The sequence below is a fragment of the Parasteatoda tepidariorum genome, chromosome 5 (genome assembly GCF_982258835.1).
Source record: "Parasteatoda tepidariorum strain Cologne lab strain chromosome 5, Ptep-v5.0, whole genome shotgun sequence".
Lineage (NCBI taxonomy): Eukaryota > Metazoa > Arthropoda > Arachnida > Araneae > Theridiidae > Parasteatoda > Parasteatoda tepidariorum.
The window spans coordinates 43,221,254-43,248,880 of record NC_141759.1 but is presented as its reverse complement, the minus strand read 5'-3'; the positions used below and the strand labels follow the sequence as shown (position 1 = coordinate 43,248,880).

Here is a 27,627-nt window from a genome sequence, read left to right as displayed (position 1 = left end):
TGAAATAATTTAAAAAACGGTAACTAACTACAAACTAAATTTCTCAAATAATTGGTAAAACTTTGCTTGCTTTTTGATAGGTTTAACATAACTGATCTATACAAAGTAGCAAATTATATAAGCCTTCGAATTATTTAGAAATAGTGGTGGATAAAAATCGAATAAATCAAATTTATTAAACCAAGAATCATACAATAAAAAACTACCACTCGAAAATATTTCTTCGCTGTTTGGAGCAAGTTGGCATCTCCGTAAAACTAGAAATTTTATCGAAGTTCAAAAAATTTATTTGAGTACTTTTCCTATAGACGGGTGCAGGCAAATTTAACTATTTTTTTCCTTGACGTGAAACAATATAGACGCTTCAAAAATTAAAACAAAAATAATTAAATGTACAAAAAAATTGAAATTTCTTGCACCTGGGAATATGGAAAAGTACCCATATTTGATGCTCTTTCTGCACACCATTTGAATTAGGAATTTGAAAGAACATACTTCGGACTTAGATGAAATTCATTCTCGAAATCCATTCTCATTCTTGTTCCTGATGGAGAGACAATAACCCATTCGCATTCAATATCATGAGTGGGTGGATTAGGATAATTGGGGGAGACAATGTCTACATTTCTGATTTCATCTGTGAGGAAAACACGTCCGCCACATCCTATGGATACCTCCGTATAGCGTATGTGGAAATTCTTAAAATAAATAAATACATAAAACAATATAAAAAATTGAGGAGCATATTTTGATGCAAGAAATTACATACAAGATGCTCGAAAAGCACTGAAACCGTCAAACATCCCCAGAAATAAGCATCAGATTAAAAAAAAAAACTGAAAATATCCGTAATGTATTTTCAAAAGATGCCATCAATAGTTGTAAACTTGATCCCCACCACACTCCTTAGAGTTTGGATAAGGGGGTATTTCAAAATCTTACAGAGGAACTCCTATTTCATTTCTTACTCAGAATCTCCAAAGGAGGAGTTAGTCCCGGGTATCCTCTGTAAGCCCCTTTTTCCAAGGGATGAGACAGAGTTTGAATTGGGGAGTGGTATTCAATTTTGGTATCATTAATTATCTCTGAGCCAAAGGGGATTAATGACCGTTTTCATGCTTTTCGGACACTTTGTATATTCAATTTTAAGGTGCATAGTATCTTACCGGTGAGCCTGAAGCCAAGGAATTTACAACCACTTGAACATAAATTTGATTAGAAGAGGATTCTAAGTTAGGCGGAGCTGTAGAGCCACAATATTTACCATTACCCAAATAAGGAGATGCATTTGATCCACCATTGCGTAGCTATAAAGAAATATGAGAATTAATACACAAGGCGTAACTATTCTCAGTTGCCTTCAAGAACGTTATCAACATTAACACTTTGGTTACGGCGCATAGCATGATGAAGTTTGTCATTTTGGTCCACTTATTGTTGTTGTTTCTAATGTCGCTTGCTAAATACCAGCAAATCTGCTAGGAGAAACCAAGCGAATTTAAGGTAGAGGGTGTGTTTCTTGTTTTTCAGTGACGCCATCTATGGTCAGTAATATGATTTCAGCCGCACGCACGTCACAGCCTGTTTACAAGGCGGACCAATTCATACATCCATTTTTTCATCCACAGATAGTAATTTTCACCTGAACCAGAGAACGATCAATCTCGAATCATTCTGAGAGTTAGCGATTTGTTATGGGAATATGGAGGGCTTTGTGACCGGACAGATTTAACATGCACCAGTCACCATTTACTACACGGGGAGTCTTCAGCCAGCGGGGATCGAGAACGGTTCGTTATGGATTGCTCTAATGTTAACCTTCCTCGTGCTTCAAACTATATGAATGCAAATCTCATCGCTTTTGGTTGGTTGGTTTAGGAGTCCATAAAGAATATACAGACAGACATTCATTTATAGATCTATCTGTCTCTTTCTTTCTCTCTCTCTCTGTATATATACACAGAAAGCAAAAGAGTGGACAATATTTCCTTCATTTTTAGCGCTAATATTAGTGAAGTTTTGCGAAAGTTTAGTTTTATTAAAGCTAAGGAGTATAGCATCCATTTTAAACTTTGTGAATAACACTATACCTAAAACAAAACAAAATCATCAGTACACAGCTGTTTTGGCAATTTTATTGAGAGCGCTTCTTCAATGTAAATTGCAATTTTCGCCAAACTAGTTTTAGACCTAGTATCGCGTAGGATCTGCTATTACGCGCTTCGGGACGGATTATAAGTTCGTAGATATCACTTTAGCTTTTTAATTATGTAAGCAACTGGCTTTTACTTGCCCAGATTAAATAGAGTTTAATTTTTTTTATTTAGGCAATTTTAGGTTTAATAATTTACCGAGATGTATATTTAAAAACTTTCGGACTTTATTGATTATGGGGTTCACACATTTTAGGTATCCAAATAGAATGTGAGCTTTTTCCTTAATTCTCTTTTCTTATCATTGTAATTGGGACTAAGATGGTATGAGAGCAAATTACCAGAATATAGTTGGAGCTGCAAACAGAATCGGATGGCACATTAAAAGTATCGAAATGGAGTTGTACTGTTCTCCTTGGCCTCACTCTAATGACGTATTCACACTGGATTGGATTGAAGTGCTGTGATCTGTTTAGTCCGGTGTAGATGTAATCACTTTTTATTACGCCAGCTGCACTAAACAAATGGGTTCCACAACCTGAAAAATGCGAAGTAATAAATTTAAGAAAAATATAAACATTGCGAAGACAATATTTGTCTGAAGTAAAGTCAGTCAATTTTTTTTCTGTTTTAAATAGAGAAATATTAACTTGGAAATTTTTAATTTCCCTACACAATTGTTTGTTTAATCGTTGCACATTTGCAAACTTTCAAACAGTTTTTATTAGCGTGTCATATCAGCTCTCTGCCATGGTCTTGCATTTTAACGTCATGTTTAATATCGTCAACTTAGGGTTACAAATCTAAGTAAGATGGGTGTGTGGTGATGTTTCTTTGAAGCTATTGCAGTTGAGCCACGGTTTAACAAGAGAGGAAAGCGAAGATGATGTTCATAGTTTCCGAATTGCTAGTATGACTTGCATGCAAAGCTGACTAGCATGCAAGAAGTGACACAATGTCTACAAAGATGCATTGTCTGTAGAGGCGATTACGGTGAAGAATAGACAACAGACAAATGCTCAATTTTTAATTTATATAAAGCTATTGAAAAGCAAAAAAAGGAGACAAAACTTTTAAGCTTACTAGTGTATTTATTATATCCAATAAGTATAATGTAAACCTAACATTGAACCATTAGATCAATTAGGTGAACATGCTGAATGCATAAATTGACTTCGTGCAAGTTGTTACTAGCGATTACTCTAAACATAAGAAAACAAAAACGAACACATCATACAGCCAAGACCTGGCACTTAAACCCGTTTCAGGGCTAAAATCCTAGCTATTTCTAGTAAAAGCGAGTATTTTCTAGCTAGCTATGTGAAAAAGAAAAATGCATTGAGTGGCCAAAGTATTATGACCATCCCTTCAAAACACTGTTCGACCACCTTTAGCTCGTAATACTGCTCAAATTCTTCTTGGCATAGATTCTATGAGATGTAAGTAGGAGAAATTTGACCTTATATCCGATGAACGGTACTTTTCAGTTCCGTAGACTGGATGACACTGGATCCAGCTGCCTGTTGTCCTGTTCTATCTCATTCCTCAAATTCTCAACTGGATTGAGATCTGGTAATTTTGTGAGCCAACGAAGCAAGGTAAAGTCACCGTTATGTTATTCGAACCATCTGACTACAATACGAAATGTATGACAAGGAGCATCTTGTCTTGCTAAAAGTATCCATCCCCGGTAGCGTACACCATTAACCAAACAGGATGTACTTGATCTGCGATAACCCTTAAATACGCTTGGGCATTCAGACGTTGTTCTACGGAATTCAAAGGACCCATGAAATATCAAGAAAACATACCCCAAAACATAACATTGCCTCCACCAGCTTGAAGCGCTGTGTCAATGCAGTTGGGATCCATGCTTTCGTACTGTTTTTGCCATATTCGAACCCTACCATCTGCATGGTGGAATTAAAAACGCGATTCATCAGACAACGTAGCCCTTTTCCAGTCATCTACTGTCCAATCCTCGTGCTCCTTTGCAAACTGGACACGTTTGCTGTTTTTCAAAGCTATTCTTTCACAGTTCGTTCAGAGACGTTCGCAGTTGCATCTTCATTAAGATTCACTGCTATTTGACGTACTGCTGCTCTTCTGTTGGAGTGGATAACTCTGGCAAGTCTCCTTTCAGCTAGAGAATTCAGAAGCTTGTGACAGCAACAAGTCTGACGTTAAGTCCCGATTTTATGCTTGGTAGTTCATTCTCTATGCACATTAATAACTGCTACACTCGAACACTTCACAAGAATAGCCATTTCGAAAAAAAAAACAGGTTTACGCAGAGGGTAAGTAATAGTACAATAATTTGTTTGCAATTTCAGCCTGTTTTACTTGGAATCACTTTTTTCGATTCATCAAGTTTTAAATTAGAATTATAGGTCAGGGAGAATTCGCTATGACGGGTTACTTGAACGGTGTTGTGTTTTAAATTCATACACTAACATTCCACAAAGTTAATGAATTCAGTACGTTAAGTAACTATACATACGGACGTGAGCTGTGGAGGTGAATCCTTTGAAATTCATAAACCTATCAGTCAACAACACTAATTTCATCACATTTGTCGGACTTGCAAATAGGAGAGAATTGTGCCTACCACACAGACTTGAATTCAGTGTCCATTCGTTGACATTCGGATTAGTCACTAAAACAGAAGAAAATTAAATTAGGTAAAGTGACTATAAGCTGTTTATAGTGTTGTAAATTGTCAAGAGATTTTTTTTATGTAGATGAGGAATCTTCCCCCCCCCCCATTTTCGTGCAAAATTTAGATTACATCTCTGTTTGCTCACATAACATTCAGTACGCATCATTTCGAGCATACATTGAGTTCGAAATTCAAATTTCGTAAAGGCACTATGAGATTCAAAAGTTCTTGTTAGAGACTTATGAGGTTCTACTGTATGTATGACTTTTTCTTATTTTCGAAAACGCCAGTGTGCTCCTAGTTAAGCTTAAAGAGACCAACCTAAAACGGCTCTCAAATTTAACATCCATTTAATCGAAACATCTAACTAGTAGTTAAGTGCTTTATTATCAGATTTTTTTTTTCGCTTTCTGAAATAAAATAATTTTGCTTACCATAATGCACTAATTATATTTAAACATTTATTTTTGAAACTGAAGTTTACACATAGTACTTTTTAAAAGCAAAAACAGTAAGAAAATTTGATAAATATTCGCTTAGGTTAACTCTTTAGGGATTGAAATATAGGAAATTACGAGAATCTCTTTGAATGGGCACGACGCGCCAGTGACCGATTCACGGATTCTGTTAATGTCATCCATATTAAGAATTAAAATTTTCGCTGCCAATTGCGCACCAGTTCGAGACGAAGTTCTTCCTAAAAATTGTGTTGATGAAACAAGTGGTAACAACATGCATATCAGGGTGTCTACGTGTCATGAAAATTTCCGTTGCCTTTTTTTACAAATTCGATGATTTTCCAGGATTTTTGATCAAACTAATTTTTAAGATACATTTTCTCTAAAGAATCTGATATTGAGAAATAGAAAATAGTTTTTAAAAAGAAATATTTATTAACAGATTCACTGAAACAGATTTTTGTTTGAGACGATAGAGATTCTGCATATTATCGTCTAAATATTTTTGTAGAAAATATATTTATTCCGGACTATAACGCATTATTAATCGGATCCCTTCGATAATCGGATGTACTTGAAGAAGTATTATATATTGAAATTGTGGTTAATAAATAAATTATTTTTTTTTGTTATATTTATAATTCTAACGGCAAATATGTTTCAATATTTACGAATTTTCTTTAAAATTTTGCTTTTTATAAAGTGATGTTGAAATTTATACTTCCTATTCATTGTTTGGAATTATAAATTTAAACTGATTTTTTTAAGCACGAATTATTATAAACAAAAAATAATAATAACAAACGATATGATTTACTTTTTGACTCACAATTACAAAGTAGCTGGGTATCATATTCACAAGTCCGATAAGTTTAATTCAACATGTTCAAAATGCTGAGCACGAATTGTTATAAGCAAAATAAACAAATAAATAAATAAACAAAGAAATAATACACGATATGATTTACTTTTTGACTCATAATTATAATGTAGCTGGGTATCATATTCACAAGTCCGATAAGTTTAATTCAACATGTTCAAAATGCTGAGCACGAATTGTTATAAACAAAAAATAAAAAATAAACAAAGAAATAATAAACGATATGATTTACTTTTTGACTCACAATTATAAAGTAGCTGGGTATCATATTCACAAGTCCGATAAGTTTAATTCAACATATTCAAAATGCTGAGCATGAATTGTAAAATAAATAAATAAATAAATAAATAAACAAAGAAATAATAAATGATATGATTTACTTTTTGACTCACAATTATAAAGTAGCTGGGTATCATATTCACAAATCCGATAAGTTTAATTCAACATGTTCAAAATGCTGAGCACGAATTGTTACAAACGAAAAAATAAACAAAGAAATAATAAACGATATGATTTGCTTTTTGACTTACAATAATAAATTTCCAGGGTATCATATTCACACCGTCTGTCTGCTGCCTCCAATACTAACTCCGATATGTTTAATTCCACATGTTCAAAATGTTGAGCACGGATAATATATGTGCAGTTGATTTCATCGGGATAATTCTCAGGGTAGTTGGGAGAGCTTATAGTTCTGACTGGGGTCTGATCTGATGCATCAATTTCTAGCTCTTCCCAGCATAGATTTTCTGAAACAAAACAACAAAATTAAAATGCATATTATGCATTGTATAATCGACATAACAAAAAAGAAATTTTCAAACTATCAAAATTAAATTATGAGAGGGTAACTTAGCGTTCTGCAATGGAGAAGTTCGTTTCCACTGATTTGTTCGCATTTAGATATTTTGAATTTTTTTTTCCAGCAATCGAAACTTCGTGACTTACTCTAGGTGTTTGCCTTAACTCATTTATACAAATTATTAATTATCCATTAATTTATACTTTAAATTAATGGATGTGGAACAGAATTTGAGATGAAAAGTTCTTCTCATTGAATCCTTTCTAACTTTGCGTTTCCGTGTTACTGTGATTCCGGTTTAACCCTTTCTAAGTTCATGGTGAACTTTTTCACCACTTTTAATTTAGGTCTCCATTTGTTAATAACTTCAGCTTTCTTGAAGTGGGTTTAAATAAAATTGGTAATCATTTGTTAGTTTAAGAGAACGTATAAAAGTTATAAAACACATAATTCCTTTTGAAGTTTGTAGCATTTATAAAATTAATTTATAAATAACGAAAAATGAAAGTCAATAAGTTCCTAATAGGTCATGGTAAACATCATTACCACCAAAAAAAATGGTATTAAAATTTAGATTAATTTTTTATAAGCTAAATTATTTTTTTTATTATATCAATTACTATTCTTATATCAATTTCAATTCCAAAATACTTTAGTTTACCTTTACTAGAAATAAATGGCCCATTAAAGGGTTAAACATGCTAAATTAAGGTGAATTAATATTAACTATAGGGTTCCCTGAGAAAAACTTTTAGTTTTGAAATGAATTATGCTATATACTTCATGGATTTTAGACAAAGTTTACTATAATTTCTTTTCTTTGAGGGAAAAAATGAAACCATTATCAAAATAAATAGCAATATTTGCTTGAGAAAGCAAATTTTTTAAAAATATTAATATGACGCGTAAATCAGACTATTTATTACAGAAGCTCACAGCAAAAGGAAATATTTTTTTCTTACCTGCTGGTACATTTGGTAAATCTATAACAATTCCTCTGTCTAACACAGCAGTCCACTGCAAACGGAAAAACCCACTGCCATCGTAAGCAGGACTGTATTTTATAGACATGGTGTTACTTGTGGAAACTAAAGGTTCAGGAATTTGATAGCCACAATACTCTCCCAACAGTGGAGCTGTATCATCAAAACCGTCAAAAATCTTTAAAAAGGAAGATAAGTTTGTTTATAAGTTATCATAATATGAGATTAAATTCGCCACCGACAGTAAAAATATATTTCATAACTTTATAAGAGTTGCAATTTGTGCAGAGTTCTCCCACCAGAGAAACTGTATTGGAAGAGTAATGAAATTAAAATAAATAAAAATATTCTATAAATATGAAAAAAGTTTAAAATAAGCAAAATATAATCCTTAAGCCATGTCTAACAGATACCTCTCCTTTTACGGCCACAAAATTCCGTTATAAAAAAATTCAGTATTTAATTATTTTCGCATTTATCATATCATCTCCAGAAAAATAAATTGCCTTCGAATTGTTAAATACCTTTCGTGAAAAAAGTAATATTAACTATAACTATATTAATTGAAGTATTATTAACTATACTTTCAAATACTTATAAGGATTTTTTACATATAAATTACGCAGTGATGCCGTGATGTAAGATAAGAATTGTTTTGAATGAAACATCAATCCAACGAAACACGTCATTACCGGTCACTATGATCAGCGAAAATTCTCCGTGACTCAGCAATGTATAACGTATGCAGGACTGCCAATTTCTAAGTTTTTTGAAAAATATTTTATAGAATGGTAGACAATAAAAAAAAAAACAAAAGTTTTCAGATTTTTGGTTTGATCTTCTTTTTAGAGTTGTTTTAGTTTAAGGCTATTAAAATCTCGAAAAAGTTGAATTGAGTTTGATGAAAAAGAAGATCTCTCTATGTTTATTCCAAAAATGGTGCAAAACGTCAACATGGACAAAAGCCACAGTTTTGTTAAAATAAATAGCGTCTACGGTCTAATTTTTTAATGTTTAAAAACTAACATCAATGCTGCGTTATCTGGGCTCATAAAACTGTGCAGAAACTGAAAATAAGGCTGCGATTTTGATAATTATCATCGAGCAGTAAAAGTTCAGCGATTGGCTATTTTTAAAAAAGTTTAATTGCTTTTAAAATATTTAAGTTATTAGTACGTCCTAACGCCCAAATAATTCTTCGCAGCAAGATGACTTACAAAGTTTAAAATTGTAGCTTCGCTTTAAGTGTAAGGCACTTAAACTGTCACTTTTTTATTTTCTTTGGTGAAAGAGCTTCGAAATACCATGCTAACGAAAAACAAGAAAGTATATACATGTTCAAACTAGGTGGATGTGTTCTTTTGCCAAAAAACACTTAAGTTTTTCAAATAGACTTTATTTAAATTTTTATTTAAATATTATTTATTTATGCCATCATGGTAGGTAAAATTATCTTATTCTAAAAATGGCAAATAATGAATCACTTATGCCACCATCTTTATCATTTTGCAAAATAGGAACTTAATAAAAAAGACAAGGGTCGCTAGGGAGTAAGAGTTCTGAGAGGCAAACACTTACTTTTATTTAACGAATAATACCAAGAAAGTCCTATAAAAAGTTTTGTTTTTGCAATAATTTTTACAGTTAGCATGTTACTACCATTTTTCTTTTCCATTAGCTGCAAAATTGCTAATACCCCATGACGTTTTTGTTTCAAAGTAAATAAAATTGAACTTAAACCCTTATAAATTCAATCAATTTTGAAATTGGTGTTGCATATAACGCATACATTGCCAGTGCTACCATCGATACATCGTATAAACCAGGTGAGCTTTAAGATTTATATTAAAAGGACACGATAGATATCTCCATCCTGAAGAATTCAATGAATTATTTATTGCCGTATACGGCTGGAACCTAAGGCATAAATTTAATTTAGTTCATGCCAAAACTCTTTCCAACCCTGTTACATCAGCTCATCTGGATTCCCTGGAATCCAATTCATATGAATTCCAGTAACGACACGAGTTTTTTCTTACCAACTACTCATAGCCCGTAGAAACGTGTCCTGGACTGATTTGTCTCCCCAATCCACTGCAGTTTTTCCAGTTTTGTTTTTTAATTTTTATTTGTTTTTCACTTTTCATGGACTACTTTACGTTTATTGTTTTACTCTCGGCTACCGTGGATTTTCTAATTTTGATTTTCACTTTTATTTTTTCCTGTTTTTTTCTTTGTTGTGAATTTAACGTTTTCTGTGACAAATATATTTTATTTTCCTCAATCACGCATGTCGATTCTTGACATGGGTGTCCATTTTTTGAGCACTCTAAGTTTGTTAACAATTTCCCCTTTCATTTATTTTGAATCGAATGAAATTTGTACATTACAAAGTACTTACTTTTATTTTTGAGGAGCAAGCATTCGTTTCAGTGATTCTAACTATACCGATGGCAAGGAAACGTAGGCTGACAAAGAGTCCACTGTCAACAAAAATCGTCCAGTCGTATTCGTTGCCTCTTGTGGTCATTATTTTATCAGGATAGCCGGGGGATTCAATTATGCCTTCGTTTCCACTCAACTGAATGCCATGGACTAGAACGAAAGCAAGAAACACCATTGAACTCGTAATATTAAATTTTAAACTTTTCAGTTATGTAAACAGTTTTAGCTGATACATTATTTTTTTTAGGAGTTAAGGTTCTTCTACATTAAAACATAGTTGCAGTTATCAAAAAGGATAGTTAAAATTTTAAAAAAACATCATTTTTATAATTTTCGAACAATTTGTGAAAATCTATTTAACTTAGAACCTCCCAAACAAGAAAAATAAAAATTTGCAACGGTTCAAAGTGAGATAAACTTTAGAGAACCAAAAAATTGCTTAATTTCAGCCCCTATTTTACTTTTTTTCTCATACCATCTAAAAAATGCATCATACGCAAAATTTAACATATAACATAACTAATGATCAGTAAATTCCACATCGAATGATTTACTTAAACATTACATTTGGTTTAAAGGTTTGATCAGAATCAGTTAACAAAAACGAGCATAAGTTTTCGCTTTGGATGAAAAAAGCATTATGCTTACTATTAAACAACTGTAACCCAAAAATGTCTTGTCAAATGAGAAACATAAATTACGTAAATTAAAAAGCATCTAAATCTGTTTTCAGGGCGAGTTTAATTTTAATACTTCGTATTTTGTTTCTTTCTACGCATAAATACATACGAATAAATAAAAAAGAATGAAAAAAAAGGAGGCAGTAATCGTTTTTGTGGACGTAGAATTCATTCACTGCTCTTCCCCTTTTAGGCACCCTTTTACACATTCTGTCTTGTTGTTGTTGTCGTCGTCGTCGGACATTAAGGCAGTATGGTGTGATTGTTCTTATGCTCCAGTGGCGCCATCTATGGCCTAGAGTTCGACTTCTGGTACACCAATAAGTCACACCCGTTTATAGGGCGGATTCATTCATTTATCCAGAGATCATAATTTTGACCTGAAGCAGAGAATGATCAATCTCCAAATTAGCCTCAGAGGCATAATTTGTTTGGGGAGCACTGAGGGCTTTGCGAGCCAACAGATTTAGCGTGCAACAGTCACCATGCACGATTGGGGGAATCTTTGGTCTGGTGGATTTGAACTCCCGTTTTTACGAACATGAGTCCAGCTCCCTGCTAACCAGTCTCTGTCTTATTACTTTGAGAGAATCATTACTCATTTCTGTAAAGTATTAAAATTTTGTTCTGCTTTATTATTTCATTCGAATTCCAGTTATTGCTTAAATTGAGTATTGCATCAGGCTTGGATTAAGGAATGATGAGTCCCAAGACAAGTGTATAAATTGAACCCCAACATATTACGAAGTATCCAAAAATTACCTATATTCAGAAAAAGTGAAACTTTTTATAAAATGTAGTTAAATTTGCTTTTCTAATTTTTCTTTTTAAAAAAAGCTCTTTTAATTTTTTGGCAAAAGCACAAAAAGCAAACCTCATGTATGAAGTTATAAATGTTTAGTACTTGTAAGAACATACAACTGTATAATACAACTTTATTCTGAACTTGTATTCATTACCGAGCCGAAACAGATTTTATTGCTGAAAGCAACTTCGCATGAGGAAGAAGAGGGTATATTTCAAAACTCTTCCGAACGTGAAGATCTGGAGGATATTCTGAACTTGTATTAATTGTCTTTCCTAAGCAGATTTTATTGCTGAAAGCAACTTTGCATGACGAAGAAGAGGGTCTATTTCAAAACTCTTCCAAACATGAAGATCTGGAGGATATTCTGAACTTGTATTAATTGCCTATACGAAACGAATTTTATTGCTGAAAGCAACTTTGCATGATGAAGAAGAGGGTCTATTTCAACACTCTTCCGAACGTGAAGATCTGGAGGATATTCTGAACTTGTATTAATTGTCTTTCCCAAGCAGATTTCATTGCTGAAAGCAACTTTGCATGATGAAGAAGAGGGTCTATTTCAAAACTCTTCCGAACATGAAGATCTGGAGGATATTCTGAACTTGCATTAATTGTCTTTTCCAAGCAGATTTTATTGCTGAAAGCAACTTTGCATGATGAAGAAGAGGGTCTATTTCAAAACTCTTCCGAACGTGAAGATCTGGAGGATATTCTGAACTTGTATTAATTGTCTTTCCCAAGCAGATTTCATTGCTGAAAGCAACTTTGCATGATGAAGAAGAGGGTCTATTTCAAAACTCTTACGAACATGAAGATCTGGACGATATTCTGAACTTGTATTAATTGTCTTTCCCAAGCAGATTTTATTGCTGAAAGCAACTTTGAATGATGAAGAAGAGGATCTATTTCAAAACTCTTCCGAACATGAAGATCTGGAGGATATTCTGAACTTGTATTAATTGTCTATACGAAACGAATTTTATTGCTGAAAGCAACTTCGTATGACGAAGAAGAGAGTTATTTTAAAACTTTTCGGAACATGAAGATCTGAAGAATACTTCTAAAACAGGTAAAAACATTTCTGGACCATCTTTTGACAAGACGCAAAAAGGTTATGAAAATGAAACATTCACGCTATAATTTTTATATGTTTTTTTTTAATATTTACTGATCATTTATAGATTACTAATTGTATTTATATATTATCAGTTAAATTTATGCTATATTATCAGTTATATTTATTAGTTACACTTTATTCAAGCTATTATATTTCTTTTGTAGTTAGTTTGCTATTAAACTTTATTTTTAAATTTTTTGCTATATTGCATTGAACTTTATCGATGATGTGGTCTTCTTGTTATTATACTATTATATTCTTACTATTTATATCTTGTTATTATACTCTTACTATTTTTTATGAGCAATAGGTATTTTAAATAGATCGAAAATAGTGCATTTTTCAAAACCTTTTGTTCCTTTATTTGTGAAATTAAATATAATATGTAACATATAAATAGTAAATTAATAGTGCGCTTAATCCAATCTATGTGAAAACCAGAAATAAGCCATTAAACTTTAATATCAATGTGAAAATAAAGCAATTAAGATGGTGGTCCTTCATTTTCTCAACCTACAATTCCCAGATCACTTCAGATAATCCTGTACTAAAAGTAGAAACTGATTCCTCTGATAAAATTCGAAAAAAAGAACTGTGATTATTTTTTGTCTGTTTTAACGTGCAAAAATGAGCAAAATTTTATAACTTGGTGTTCTCTGAAAGGTGAATTTGATGCTCTAAAAATTTTCAAATCTAACATTTTTACTTGGAATGGCATTTATTTTTATTAATTAGTTTGTAAATTGCCAATTTTTTTGAATTGTAAAATATGAAAAGTTTTATATACTCTAAGTTTACAGATTTTTTAAAATTAAATCTTTTAAGAGTTTTGAGATTAACATCCTTCGATCTTTTTGAACAGTGAAACTTTTGCACCGATGAAAATACCATAATTTTTAAAAACTTTAACAATGATTCTTCAAAATGTGCTAACAGGCTTGCAATGTAAAAATTTTCGAAACATTTGCAACCAAAAGGAAGGATGTTTTTATAAAGTTCATATAGCGGATTTCACATTATTTTGTCCAACTCTTTTATATATTTTCGGCTATATATTTATTCCATTAATTTTCAGCTAATATTAGCTTATTTTTAGAAATGTATATTTATTTTTACTTAATTCATAGTTAGCTAAGAAACCAGAGTCTGTGCCGATGTCATCAGATCTAAATTTGATCCATAGTTTTCTAGCTGCTGTGACATTGCTAGGGATTCGGTGTCCACAATATTTTCCAATAAGAGGGCCGGCAGCATCATTCTCGTGAATTTCAACATAGTCATTATTACAGTAATCACTATCCTCGATGCTAAAGACTCTGCAAAAAAATGAATAAATAAATAAATAAATTAAATAAATAAATTAAATAAATAAATTAAATAAATAAATTAAATAAATTTAAATTAAATAAATAAAATGAATAAAATGAATAAAAAATTAAATAAATAAGTAAATAAAATAAATAAATAAATAAATAAATCAAGCATTAATACAATTAACTGGGTTCTAACTATTCCGAAAAATGTTTTTCAGAAAAATAATAGAAAATTATAAAATCAATTTTCAATTTGTTGATTGTGTAATTACCTATATTTTAATTTTAATCATAGGTACTTATAACTTACATTTTCATAACAACGTGATTTTGTTAATTTAGTTTTACAGTAATTTAAATGAAGAAACAATGAAAGTAACTATAAAACTATCCAGTAATTATTAAAAAATTATAGTTTTTTGTTTAATTAATTAATTAAAATGCTATTCAATATACCTAAAATGATTTAAATTACTTTGGCTTCAATCCTGCCTTCAAAATAATCAGTCTATAAACGCACTGTTTTCTCTCTCTCTTTTTTTTAAATTTGTTGTTTTTCATTTGGTACATTTTGGAAATTTTCACTAAAAGGTTATTTCTGTAAAACATTTCAGTCAAATATATCCATTTCCCGACAATATCGCCGTGATAATCGCAACCATTTTCAGAATTTCCTTCCTACTAGGATACCTTTGATGTATTGCATTCAACTAAATTGAAACAGTCTTATAAAAAGTCCCAAAACCAATAAATTTTTTCATGGCTTTTTTTTAGTCGCTAGAAATGAGCTTGATATTTTAAGGTAAAATTTTCTATATTCTCTAATTCGGTTTCGATTCTTCTGACTAATTGACTTCGTTTCTAATATTCTCTAAGACTTCAATCCATCGTCGATTTCAAAGCCAATATTCTTGAATTAACTCACTTTTATCAAATTGACAGCTGCTTTTTGGTTGAAATGATAATTTATCTCACTTATTTCGATTTATTACACCATATCAATAAAAAATCTGGTATTAATACAAAGTCATAAATATCCCGGACTCTAAGTAATTCTTGTCCATTTGTTTAATTTTATATGAATATTTAAATACATTACTTAATAATCAAGCTTTCTTCGTCCACGTATTTCATTTTTTATACTTTTCAAGATATCTTTAATTAATAAATTAATGTTTTTTTTACTGATAATGTATGTTACTCGAAATTAATACAATAATCTTTTCCCTTTTTTGGAAAAAGTAATGTAATTATTTGAAATCACTTACTCGAAAGACAAATGAACTTTGTTGCCAGCTGACGCTTGAATGGTCCATATGCATTCCATAGTCATGTCATAGTTGTTTGGATAACCAGGAGTACCAAATGTACCTTGAAGAGACGAAAACGCGCCACCACAATCTGAAATAACAAATGCTTTTATTCAAAAATAATTATAAAAGTTTTTTATGATAACCCGATAATGCAGTAAGACTAGAAGCAGCTGCTAGATCTTCTGAGCTATTCCTTTAATTATTTAATTCACAAAAATTCTGAATACATGGAAGTAAAATATTTCTTATATTCATGAAGTAAAATTTTGAATTCACGAACATTTTTCTAGCATTAAGATATAGAATCGTAGTCCACGACTCTTAAGGTTCCTATCAAGTTAGGAAGAATTATTAAAGTTCTGCTTGAGCTAATCTTACGTAATGTGTCATCAAGTTCAGGCATGATATGTTAAAAAAAAGACTTAATTTAAAAAATCAATTAAAGAGAAACGATAATGCTGAAACGTATAGTTACAGTTTGCTAAATCATTCTATCTAAACCAGCAATATGGTTTCTAACTAGTTACACCGTTTGAAGAAAGATGGCGCTGATAGTTGAGAAGATCTTTTATGAAATTTTTCTAATGTAAAAATCCTTTTCTCCAGCAACGTGTCGCAGTCTGGGAATAAAATAAACAGACATCCACGCAAATATTTCATTGAGAATTATCTGACATGTAGCAGAAAGCATAGTTTTAATGTTTCGAAAGTTATCCGCGGCACCAGCTGTTGATTAACTCTGCAACTAATTTTGAAACTAATGGAAAATACTTTTCTCGCTTTCTAAACAAATTGTAGCTCACTAAACATACATGATTATTTATATCTTTCTAAATATTTCGATTTTTCTTTGAGTTTTCAAATCGTCAATCATTTTTAGGCCCCACACATCATAACACAATTTTAAAGGAGAAATCAGGCAATGCCTCGCTCTTCCATCACCTCCTACATCAAAAAGCCTCCACACGGTCTTTTATAAGTAGTCCGCAGAGACTATTTAAAAAGTGAACCAGTTGTGAGCATGAACCCAAAACCTTTTATAAAAGTACTCATACGGGCTCCAACTAATTCATCTGAGTGGGAATAAGAAATAAACCGCCGAAGCGCAAATGAATGGTGAAATTTTATAAAAGTAATTGAGAGAACTCCATCATATATATTTGAGAATTGAATCTGTAGTGGTTGACAAGTGAATAAGGCAAACCAATAATATTCATAAATAAAAAAATTTTTTAGTCATATATTTGCTACCACTTTCTTATTTTAACTAGATTTTGTATTAAGTGACTGTTCGGAAAGTGGATATCCTTCACACTGGTCTGATCGGACTACCTATAAAAAACCGTGTGGAGGCTTTCAGTTATAGGAGGCGTTGGCTCTTCCCCTAATTTTTTTTTTTTTAACGAAAATGATATGTATTCCTTACGCATAGAAGATAGGCCATAAGTTGCCCTGAAGATTCCAAAATTTTTCATGAAAACGTGCATAGCATTGCTCTGAGAAATTATTGGCAAAAGTGAGCGTGAACCACACATTTCTTTGAGAACTGGCGAATCAGGTAAATCACCATCCATAATGATCAATGAAGAATGGACACATCCATCTCTTTCAGGAATCTGTTGGTTGGTCACAGTAAGGATGACTTTTTCACCTGTAAAAAAAGTATCTTTATAATTAATTATGATGAATGTGATAGAATACTACTTAGTATGACATTCATAATCCTTCCAAAAATCTATCACCATCCTGTCATAATCCCTTAGAATCATTATTTAACTATTTTTTTGCTCAACTTCCAACTCTTTTTGGGAAATTTTCGTTTAGCTAAGGATCTGTCTTAATGTATCTTTCTTAATGTATCTTTCTTTGTTTCCTAAATTTAATTCACAGTTATTTTCTACACCAATGCATGCAAATGATTTAAAAGAAAATATGAAACTGTACTTTGTTCCAGCTCTGTCGGGGTCTCCATATCACCAAAGAAAAAAGCGGAAATGGGGCAAAATTTTGTTTTATCTTTGATGAGGTCAGTATCAAGGAGGAGATAAAAATAGCTGGGTGTAAAATTATGGGTTTTATTATAGAAATTTTTATTTAATTTATATTACGTTAGAATGGGCCTGATAGCTATTTAATTTATTTATATAAACACTAATATCGTCAATTTTCAAGCATTGTGTTATACTGTTGAAGCTGATACATTTGAGAGTATCAACCATCATTCTAAGGATTCTGCCTTCCGTATGTGAAAGTTTACATTTCACATTATTATTTAAAGTAGTAACAGCAGGGCAGGCATACGTTAGAATGGGCCTGATAGCTATTAGATAAATAGTACGTTTACACTTTAAATGAAGTAAGGAGTTAGATTTTTGCATTGAATTAAGGGCCCAATAGGCTCCGTTGGCTTTTTCGATTATGTTATGTATGTGTTTACACCAATTTAAATTGGAGGTGATAATGATTCCAAGATATTTGGCACTTTTAGTAGAGTTTATGATTTGGTTATAGAGTGAGAATCCATCCGTCATGAATTTGTTTTTAAATTTGTTTTAACACAGCTGTCCGTGTGATTGCTGGATAAAAAACTACAGAAAAAGTAAAGTGCAAAGTAACAAATGTATATCACTTTTAAAAATTTACTTGTTTAGGAGTAAAAAATGTTTTATTTTTTCTCCATAACATATTAATTACTCAAATATGTATATTCGGCTAGGATATATTTTTGTTAGATAAAACTTATTTGTAAACTTTGAAATCTGGATAAATAATGGAAATTAAAATTCATAGTGATCAGGATTGTTATGTCTAAAAAATAAGAGATCGGGATTGTTATGTCTAAAAAATAAGAGATCGGGATTGTTATGTCTAAAAAAATAAGAGATCGGGATTGTTATGTCTAAAAAATAAGAGAACGCGATTGTTATGTCTAAAAAAATATAAAAATTAATCTTTACAGTTAAATAGCTAAAGGTAAACAATGAATACCTGGATCGGAGGTGTAAATTATCCAGCTGCAATTCACATTTCCTGGTGAAAAATCTGGATAATTCATTGAAGTTATTTCTCCTCCATTATCAGCAAGAAGGCGTTGGCCACAACCTTAAAAAAAATTAAAATTTTCTTTAATTTTTACACGTAATTGTGAGATAGTAGGAGATAAGGAGTTTGAGAAATGGAAGTGCAGAGATGCCAAGAGTTAAATGGAAAGTTAAAAGTCACCAAACATTATGAAAGTTTTGATTTTTAATTGCTCACCATTCAATAAAAATAATTGTAAAAAAGCATAGAAGTTCTTTATCATTTCATTACCCCTTATAAAAATTATCTTTAGGCGAAGAAAAAGTTGGCAGGTATGGATATAAATGGTAACTTGCATTTATATTCCCTCAACACCAAATAAGTGAAAAGCAGGAATGAAACGGTAATCAAAATTTTTATATAATTATGAACAATCATAAAATCGAATAATTAAACATAAAGATATAAAAATGTTATATTTTGAAGTGGTGCGTTTTGATGTCCCTGCAGAGGTTAAATTGCGAAACAAAATCGAGCTTAATGTTTAGGGTAGGCTTTATCTTAGAGAAGAGCGTTTCAAAACGCCTTGCATTTTCGATTTTAATCCTTTCAATACGGCGAAAAATCAGACCGAGTGCTCCCCATTGACGGGATCAGTTAATTCTCCTCCAAGCGATTATTAGATTAAATAACTTTTATGCCTAAAAGGTTGAAGGTCTTGGAGACGCATAAGCGTCCCCATAACAGCACACCATCAATAACAATTATTTCACAATCTTCATTGATGGGACAGCATATGTCCCGCCGTAAGACCAAAGCATCTAAATCCCGGGACAGGGTATGTCCCGCCCGGAATTCAAGAGTCAATAACTCATTTTTATTGACATTTTACTTAACATTTTGATGATTATTTTAGGCAACGTTTTTTTTATTAACATTTTCATGTACATTTGTGTTAACATTTTTATTAACATATTTATTTATAAACTCTTTTCGAAATTAACAGTTATAAAATAAGAAAGGTAAAAAATTGAAAAATTTGAAAGTAGTGGAGGAACAACAGTATCTAAAGTCTGGATTTCTTGAGGGTGTGGTAGGGCTGAAAACAGTTCTTGCACAGTGCTACTACGTTGCAAGAGGTGCACACTATTTTCGAGCGTGTCTCTTTATTCATTTTTACGCACCATGCACATCTATTGCGCGTTTTTCCTTCAATTGGGAAACCGTTTCCGACATTGAAGAGTCTCGTTGTTGATGATGATGATATAGTTTTGGAGGAAGAAGGCCTTTGCTTATTGACTTCCTTGTTCGCATTTCCAAATGTTCCTTCTTTCCATTTCTATACTTTCGTTCGTACATTGGGCAATGTAAATGAATAAGCTTTTGGGAAAGATCTTGAAGTAAGAATACACTTTGGTGGCTTCGTTGCCAATAGAGAAATTTGTTTGGCCCTTGATGTAACTAACTAGTGGCATTCGTGGTGCAAAGTTAGTTGGATAGGACCATGAAAATGACGGTGGATTCTAGTTCTGGAGCTCAACTTCATCATCAAACAAATCATTATGATTGGGTGACACGACTTCATTGCCGGTCTCCTCTACAGTGTTTTCAGTTTTCAGAAGGCTCACTAATACAGGGTGAGCCAGTCAAGCCTGCATTTTTGAAATGACTGTAAAAAATAAACGGATGGATATTTCACAATTGTTTTTGTTTCTATCTTAATCTACATTAAAAAGCATTTAAGTAACAACATTCACTGTTTAAAAATAACGCCAGTGAGATGGTGTCCTTCCCGATCGAGACATTCTTGTAGGCGATTTCTGAAACTACCCATCACATCACGGAGCATACGATGACGACCAATTGCTTCAAAGTGTTTCACCCACAATTTGATTAAATTAACAGACGGCACTGGCCTATTTCGATTAATTTGAAAATTCGTCCGGAAACGACGCTGAGCGGCTGCATAACTACCACTTCGGTAAAACGCTTTCACAGCGAAAAAACGTTGTTGTTTAGACCATTGCTCCATGGCGACTGAATTGCTTAGTTGTTGGGGACACAATGGTAACTCTCTCCGCCCACTTTCACGGCTCACCCTGTACAAGCGAGCTGTCTCAACTTGTTTTCAAGGTAAATTCTCTTTTGACTCATTTCGACCCTTTATCGGAGGAAAGAGCCTTCGAATAAGCCTTCGAACTGTTTAGAAATAGTGGTGGTTGAAAACCTAATAAATTGAATTTATTAAAACACTAATCACAGTTAATAAACTACCAATTGAAAATATTTATTCGCTGTCTGGAGCAAGTTGTCGCTTTCTTGATTAGATCTGGAATGAATGACATGAGAAATTGATGGACTCAGAACGATGAGACGGCCTTAAAATCGGTTTGGAGACCAAAGTGGGCGTTATTTTCTGTCCTAGATATTTTTCAGTAACTGGGACATATGTTGTCCCAGCCGTAATATCGAAAATTTACCGGACTGGGACAGCGCATGTCCCGTCCGGTGCGAAAGGGTTAATGGAAAAAGTATTTTATTTCAGAAACCAATTGCCTGACCCTTGTACATAATGATTTATTATTTTTATTTTTAAGTCGACATTTTTATAATTCGCTGGATTTATAAATTTATGGATATTTCTTTCATCATATGATTCTTCAACCCTGTGCAAATTTCGGTAGCACATTTTAATCAGGTAACACGTAAGCAGCTGCGAAAAGTCAGTATATACCTTTTGCAGAGTATTGCTTCAAGTATAGTAGCAGCTAAAAATTGTTGAGCGTTTGCAAGCAGCGGCTGGCTATATAAGTCAATGGGTTAAAAGCACGTGAGGAAATAAAATATTTGGATGCAGAGGAGCGAAAAAGGGACTATGGACCCAGGCATTTGGCTAATAAAAGCATTTAATTGCAGCATGTACTAAGCCTACCAATTTTTCTTGAAGCTTTCATCATTATATTTAAAGTGGTACTGACATTTATGTTATTCTATTAAATTCTTAGAATTATGATAATACTTTTCTGAAAATTTTTGGAAATAAAATGAAAAGGAAAAAATTTATTTGGATACAGAGAAGGGGGAGAAAGGAACTACGCTGTGTGCCCAGGAATCTAGTTGGAAAAAAAAATTACATTGCCTATTTTACTTTATTTAACAAAAGCTGGGCACCTGGGCCGCACAGAAGACCCTTATCCCATTCATCGTGAAATTACAGTAAAATTAAAAAATATAAGCAGTTTGTATGCAGAGTCTCTGGGGTGACTGAACATTTCATTACTAACTAACTAACTAATCAATTTTTTTCAGAGTACTTATCCATGTATGGATATCTGCTCTTTCATCTAAATTGGATAATATGTGGTGGAAGGGAAGGGAGGTGCTGCGTTAACATTAAGTTAAATCTCAGAATGAACAATAATTGATAAAATCAAGTCTGAGTCATACATAAAAAAATCGCAAGTACATTTCATTACTGCTAAAATTTCCTGGATTTTCCAAAAACTTTTATTATTATAAAGTGGTACCGAAATTTATCTCATATTCTATTAAATTCTTTGAATTATGATAAAAATTTTAAAAGTTGTTAACTATCATTACGAAGAAATAATTAAAACAAAAATACAAAACTGTCTGATAACATAAAAGATGTAAAATAGAATTTAAACTATAGATGAATATTTTTTCTGACTTCATTTTAATTAAATTAGCACCCCATCCCTCAATGATCACACTCTTGTATTGAGGAACGAGGATTTTGGCTGGGGGATACCAAAAACCTCTTATAACCACTACAATAAAATGAAACTAATTACGAAAATCTGGAAATAAAATTATATTTTACCTCTTTTATAATGAGCTCTGAATCCTTTGCCTACGTTATTGCCATTAGCTACCAGCCTTACAAGCATTTGATTACTTGTTGATGCAATCTCACCTTCTGGCTTTTGGCCGCAAGCTTTCAGAAGCAGAGCAGAGTTGCTTGAACCCCCATCATATATCTATCACATAAAATTAATAAATAATGTAGGATCAAATAATTAAAACCAGGCCAACTACGTATAGAACTGGGGAACGAATTCGTTTCCTTTTCAGTTGAGTGAGATTTTTAACGGATTTTAGATGCTTTCGCAAATGCGCAAGCGGTTTATCTCTAAAAGATATAGATATAGTTTTATACAATTTAATACTGTAGTCTGAACCAGCATTTTTCAAAAAATTCCATCTGGTGAATTTTAAGTGCTCTCACTTATCATCTGCGTAGGATGTGGTAGAAAAAGAAAGCGTTAATGCATTTCAGTTTATGATGCAATACGTTTTTTTAAATGTTATTTTCAAAGAAGCAGATGATTATATAAGATGATATATCATATAAACCTTCACGCTGTATATAAACTTGCACATTCAGACAAAAAAAAATACAATTTTGTAAAAAAATCTGCAGTTTTCTTTGAAAGTTCCTCAACCGTTTCAGGTAAAATCTAGTACTCGTATAGGTGTAACAAAAAATTTGTTCCCCAGTATGATCAAAACATATAGTTCTTTAATTTCTCTTCTTAAAATAACTCTGATTAAACTTTAAAATTCGACACTTTTTTTTATCAAAAGTGATATAAAACATTTATGTTTGATGCATGAGTTCGCATCTTTTCGTTACATGGGTGTAAAGATAGTTAATGTTTTTCTACCTGTAAAACTATGTAATAAGATAAGATAATTGTTGTTGTTACTTACGCCATTTAGCAATATCGGCAAGCAGTGGTTGCATTTCTTGTTTTTCAGTGGCGCCATCTATGGTCAAGAATACGACTTCGGTCACATACGCGTCACAGCTCGTTTTATAGGGAGGACCCGTTCATACTTCATTCATTCATCCACAAATCACAGTTTTGAGCTGAATCAGAGAACGGTCCACCTCCGATCCAGTACCCCCAGAGGTTTTTATTTGTTTTAAGAACTTGTAGGACTTTGTAACTCAGACAGATATAAAGTGCACCAGTCACTAAGGATCCTTCGGCCTGCGGGATTCGAATTCTTGGTTTCGCGAACATGACCCAATGTCCTACCAACCAGGCTATCCCGGCTCTTCAAGTTTTTAATAAAAGGATTCATAGGCAGCTTTATTACAACAATTTTTCATTGTTATTGCGGAAATAAAAAAAAACTGAAATATTGTGTAAATGAAAAACATTTTGGAATTGATTTTGGTTACTACAGTTTAGGTAATTGAAGTCGAATCGATGGAACTGCAGTGATGAGATGGCTTTAGTGAACGCTATACCACAGGAGAAACTTTTCATCACAAATAACATTTTATAACCGTCATTGAACAATCAACCCAATTTCGAGTTTACGACTACAAATGTTCAACTACGTAGTCTTGTTATTTTGAACCAATCCAGAAGACAAGGAAACTCCTGGATCAGTACCCTCAGAGGTATGATTTGTTCCCATAACAAATCATACAGCAAATACTATTGATCAATTTTTGATCAACCAGATCAATGGATTTGTTTTTGCCATAGCTTACAGATGGCAATGCAAAAATGCCAACTGCTCCGGATTCGCCAAAATAATTAAAAAAACGGTAAATAATTACAAAGTAAATATTGCAAATATTTGGCTATTTTTTATTGCTTTTTTAAAAGGTATAGCATGACATAAGTTCTACAAAGTGCAGAGATGCCAACTTGCTCCGGATAACAAACATATATTTTAAAGTGGTAGTTTATCAATTGTGATTCTTGGTTTAATAAACTCAATTTAGTAGATCTTTATCCACCACTATTTCGAAATAGTGGTGAATAAAAATCTACTAAATTGAAATTATTAAACCAAGAATCACAATTGATAAACTACCACTTTATATTTGCTGTCCGGAGCAAGTTGGCATCCCTGGCAAAGTAATAACAGATTTGAAAGCTGCGACCAGCTTTAAAAGCCGATGGGTTAGGAAATAGCATGTTGAACTTTTAAAGTTGAACTTTTAAAAAACAAGTTATGTTTATAATATTAGAACACGGATGAACTGCTTATCTGTTATTAAATATTAGTTAGCAGTAAAAAAAATACTTACAGCTACATATCCTAATGTACAGTTTGCGGCTGTAGGCAAATCGAAGTCATAAAATTCTAACAAAACCAGATGATTTGGATCCACTCGAATTAACCAAACACATTCGTCATTAGCATTATAAGTCTCAGGATAATTTGGTGATAAAATTGTACCTTCATCAGAACTGAAAAGTCCACCACAGCCTATAAAAGTGAAACTGTTATTTTGATGACAACTTAAAAATTAAATAAATATTTTTTAATGTTAAATAGAATATAAACATGATTACACTAGGAAAAATTCTTTTCTGGTTTTTGTTGCATGAGATTTTTTAATGTATTTTACAGGTACTTTCTTATCATCGAAAAGAAATCTACAATCAATTTCTGTCTACAAGCTGCAGTTTTTATGTGTTTTAATAACATATTCCCAACAAGGATTCTCTTAAAATTCCCTCGAATTACTAAGTGTCCCCACATCTCTACGTAGTGAATAGAAATAACATTTCATTTTTTGATGCGATATGTTAAGATGATATGTTTCCTTTGAATTAAGTACTATTTTCAAATGAGCAAACAAATGTATGAGTATATATACATAAAACTCCAACATAAACGTTTCTTCCAAACTTGTACAAATTTGTACATTCAGGCAAAAAATAAATTAAACCAAAAAAACCATTAAAAAAAAATCAAGCTTTCTGAACTAAACTAATTTAGGATTTGAAATCCCCACACCTGAATTAAATATGATTAAGTACATGCATAAATGCAGCAAAAAATTTGATTCTTAGTTTAATCTATGTATTTTGTATGAGGCATCGACATCAATGTGGTGTTAGGTGAAAAGAATATCAAAATCTTTGTAACTGCATTGAAACAGATTATCTATTAGAGGCCTACCAAGGTTTGACTAAGAAAAACGTAATAATGGTAATAAACTTACATTATTTTTCTACCTGAATTAGCATTTTAACGTAAAACCTCAATGTTTATAGGTCTTGTTGGACATGTATTTCATACATATACATTTGCCTTGCAAAACACCGAATAAATGTCGTGTTAAACCATTGAGATTTGTCTTAATTCGTCACCATTTTTAAAAGTGGCTTGGGCATCCTCCAAAATTTGAAGCTTTGCGAAGCATTTATTTTATTGGTTATATACTGAGGCAAATTGAAATTCATTAAAACCAATGTTTAAAATCGCAAATGATAAAACTTTATAAGAAACTAGAGGTGTTTCGGTTTTCACAATGGTTCACCTTCATCAGTAGGATGTTACAAAGGCACACCTTTATCAGTAGGATGCCACAACGGTACACATTCATCAGTAGGATGTCCCAATGGTACACATTTATCATCATATTGATGAAGGTTTACTATTGAAACGCGTATAGGCTTTATTAAAATTTTACCTTTCGTAAATTATAAACGGCGTTTCTTAATGAATTTGAATATTACAGAAAATCACTCTTGTATTTTATGTGGCAAACTGTTTAAAACAAATAGAATCAGTGATGCCAGTTCAACCCACTTAGAGGGAAAATGTTTCGAGTTACACAAAATTTTTCACGAAAAAGATAGCTCGTAGCAACTCGAAAACTTTCAATAGTTATTTATTTCTCATTGTGTAAAATTTTATACATTTTGTAGTATGTACATTAATTTAATATAGAAAGCATTTACCTGCTGGACCACCAGGAGTAATGTTAGGAGGTAGTCTTCGATATGTTGCCCGGAATCCCCTACGCGCTATGGAATGGTCACTTGCAAACTGTATGGTCATTTTATTTCCATGACTTGTCACAATTTGAGAATCACCTGATCCACGACATGCATTTAAGAGTCTTGGCGAGTTTTCATCTTCTCCTCCATAAACCTGTAATAGTAGTAAGCGCGTAATACATTGTAGTTTCTCAATAATTAGCCTCATTATTTGTTATTCAAAAAAGCGATAATTACCAATACTATAAACATATTATAGAAAAAATAAAGAAATGCCAGTTAACACGTTCACGCCGGGGTGACCCACCGGTGTTTCACGATTGGAATATCTCATCTTGGCAGCGCACCGGAGTAAAAACTGGTAACACATAAATTAAATTTTTTAGTTTTTTTCCGGGAATAATAAAAATCCATAACTACCAATTGTTTTTAACGGATGCAATTTTTATATTGAATTGCTTCTTCGCCGTGATAAATTTCCTTACAGTGAATTGTATTGTTGAGAATAGATTAACTCCCCCCAAATATTATCTAATATTGAAATAGTACTTCTACCAGTATTTTCTCTTTTCCGTCCCGCTTTCAGGAGCAACACCCGGTTTGAACGTGTTAAAATAAAAATAAGCTGGATGTAATAGGAAGAAAATGGAATATTACTCGAACAAAATCATAAGTGCATTCAGGGTCCGCTTCTAATTCAATATCGTGAATTGTGAGTTCCACTCTATCACCTGGGGCATAAGAAATGTGCCAATTACACACAGTTGCGAAAGGGTATCCATTAGGATAATTAGGCGACGTTATTGATCCAGAGTTTTTGTTCACTATATCTCCTCCACAACCTAAAATTAAACACAGGTACAAGTTTAATTTTTAAAACAAGTCTTTCAAAGAAATAGTTAAATTGATACTGAGACTTGTTAAAGTGTTTTATTTTAAAGTAAAATCATAAAAAAAAGGTTGTTTATTAAAGAATGTTCCAGTTGCCAAACTATACTTCAAATTGAAAATTAACTTACCTAGTTTTGCTACAATTGTTCAATATGTCAATCATTAGTTACACGGCACACATTCACCCTAATGGCCTATTCAGTCCTCTTTAGTTTAGTTCTAATAGTAGTAGTACTTTATTTAGGTCGCATAAGAACTACACAATAGACTATTGCGAACGATCTGGAAAACACCACTGAGCACGATCCGAAGTCATGTGCCAT

The 27,627-nt window shown here is 32.3% G+C and overlaps 1 protein-coding gene across 1 annotated transcript in view; it reads right to left on the bottom strand.

Moving 5' to 3' along the window:
* Window positions 1-27,627, bottom strand: part of LOC107441357 (cubilin) — a 208,698-nt gene that overhangs the window by 70,560 nt on the left and 110,511 nt on the right. The window contains exons 31-45 of the mRNA XM_087163788.1: window positions 27,071-27,255; window positions 26,375-26,567; window positions 24,709-24,890; window positions 22,477-22,633; window positions 18,600-18,713; window positions 17,038-17,262; window positions 15,567-15,699; window positions 14,102-14,301; window positions 10,337-10,530; window positions 7,915-8,113; window positions 6,681-6,899; window positions 4,654-4,809; window positions 2,495-2,691; window positions 1,167-1,307; window positions 496-698 (exon numbers count right to left, since the gene is read on the bottom strand). Coding sequence (XP_087019914.1) covers window positions 496-698; window positions 1,167-1,307; window positions 2,495-2,691; window positions 4,654-4,809; window positions 6,681-6,899; window positions 7,915-8,113; window positions 10,337-10,530; window positions 14,102-14,301; window positions 15,567-15,699; window positions 17,038-17,262; window positions 18,600-18,713; window positions 22,477-22,633; window positions 24,709-24,890; window positions 26,375-26,567; window positions 27,071-27,255 — 2,698 coding nt within the window. The remainder of the gene's footprint in view (window positions 1-495; window positions 699-1,166; window positions 1,308-2,494; window positions 2,692-4,653; window positions 4,810-6,680; window positions 6,900-7,914; window positions 8,114-10,336; window positions 10,531-14,101; window positions 14,302-15,566; window positions 15,700-17,037; window positions 17,263-18,599; window positions 18,714-22,476; window positions 22,634-24,708; window positions 24,891-26,374; window positions 26,568-27,070; window positions 27,256-27,627) is intronic.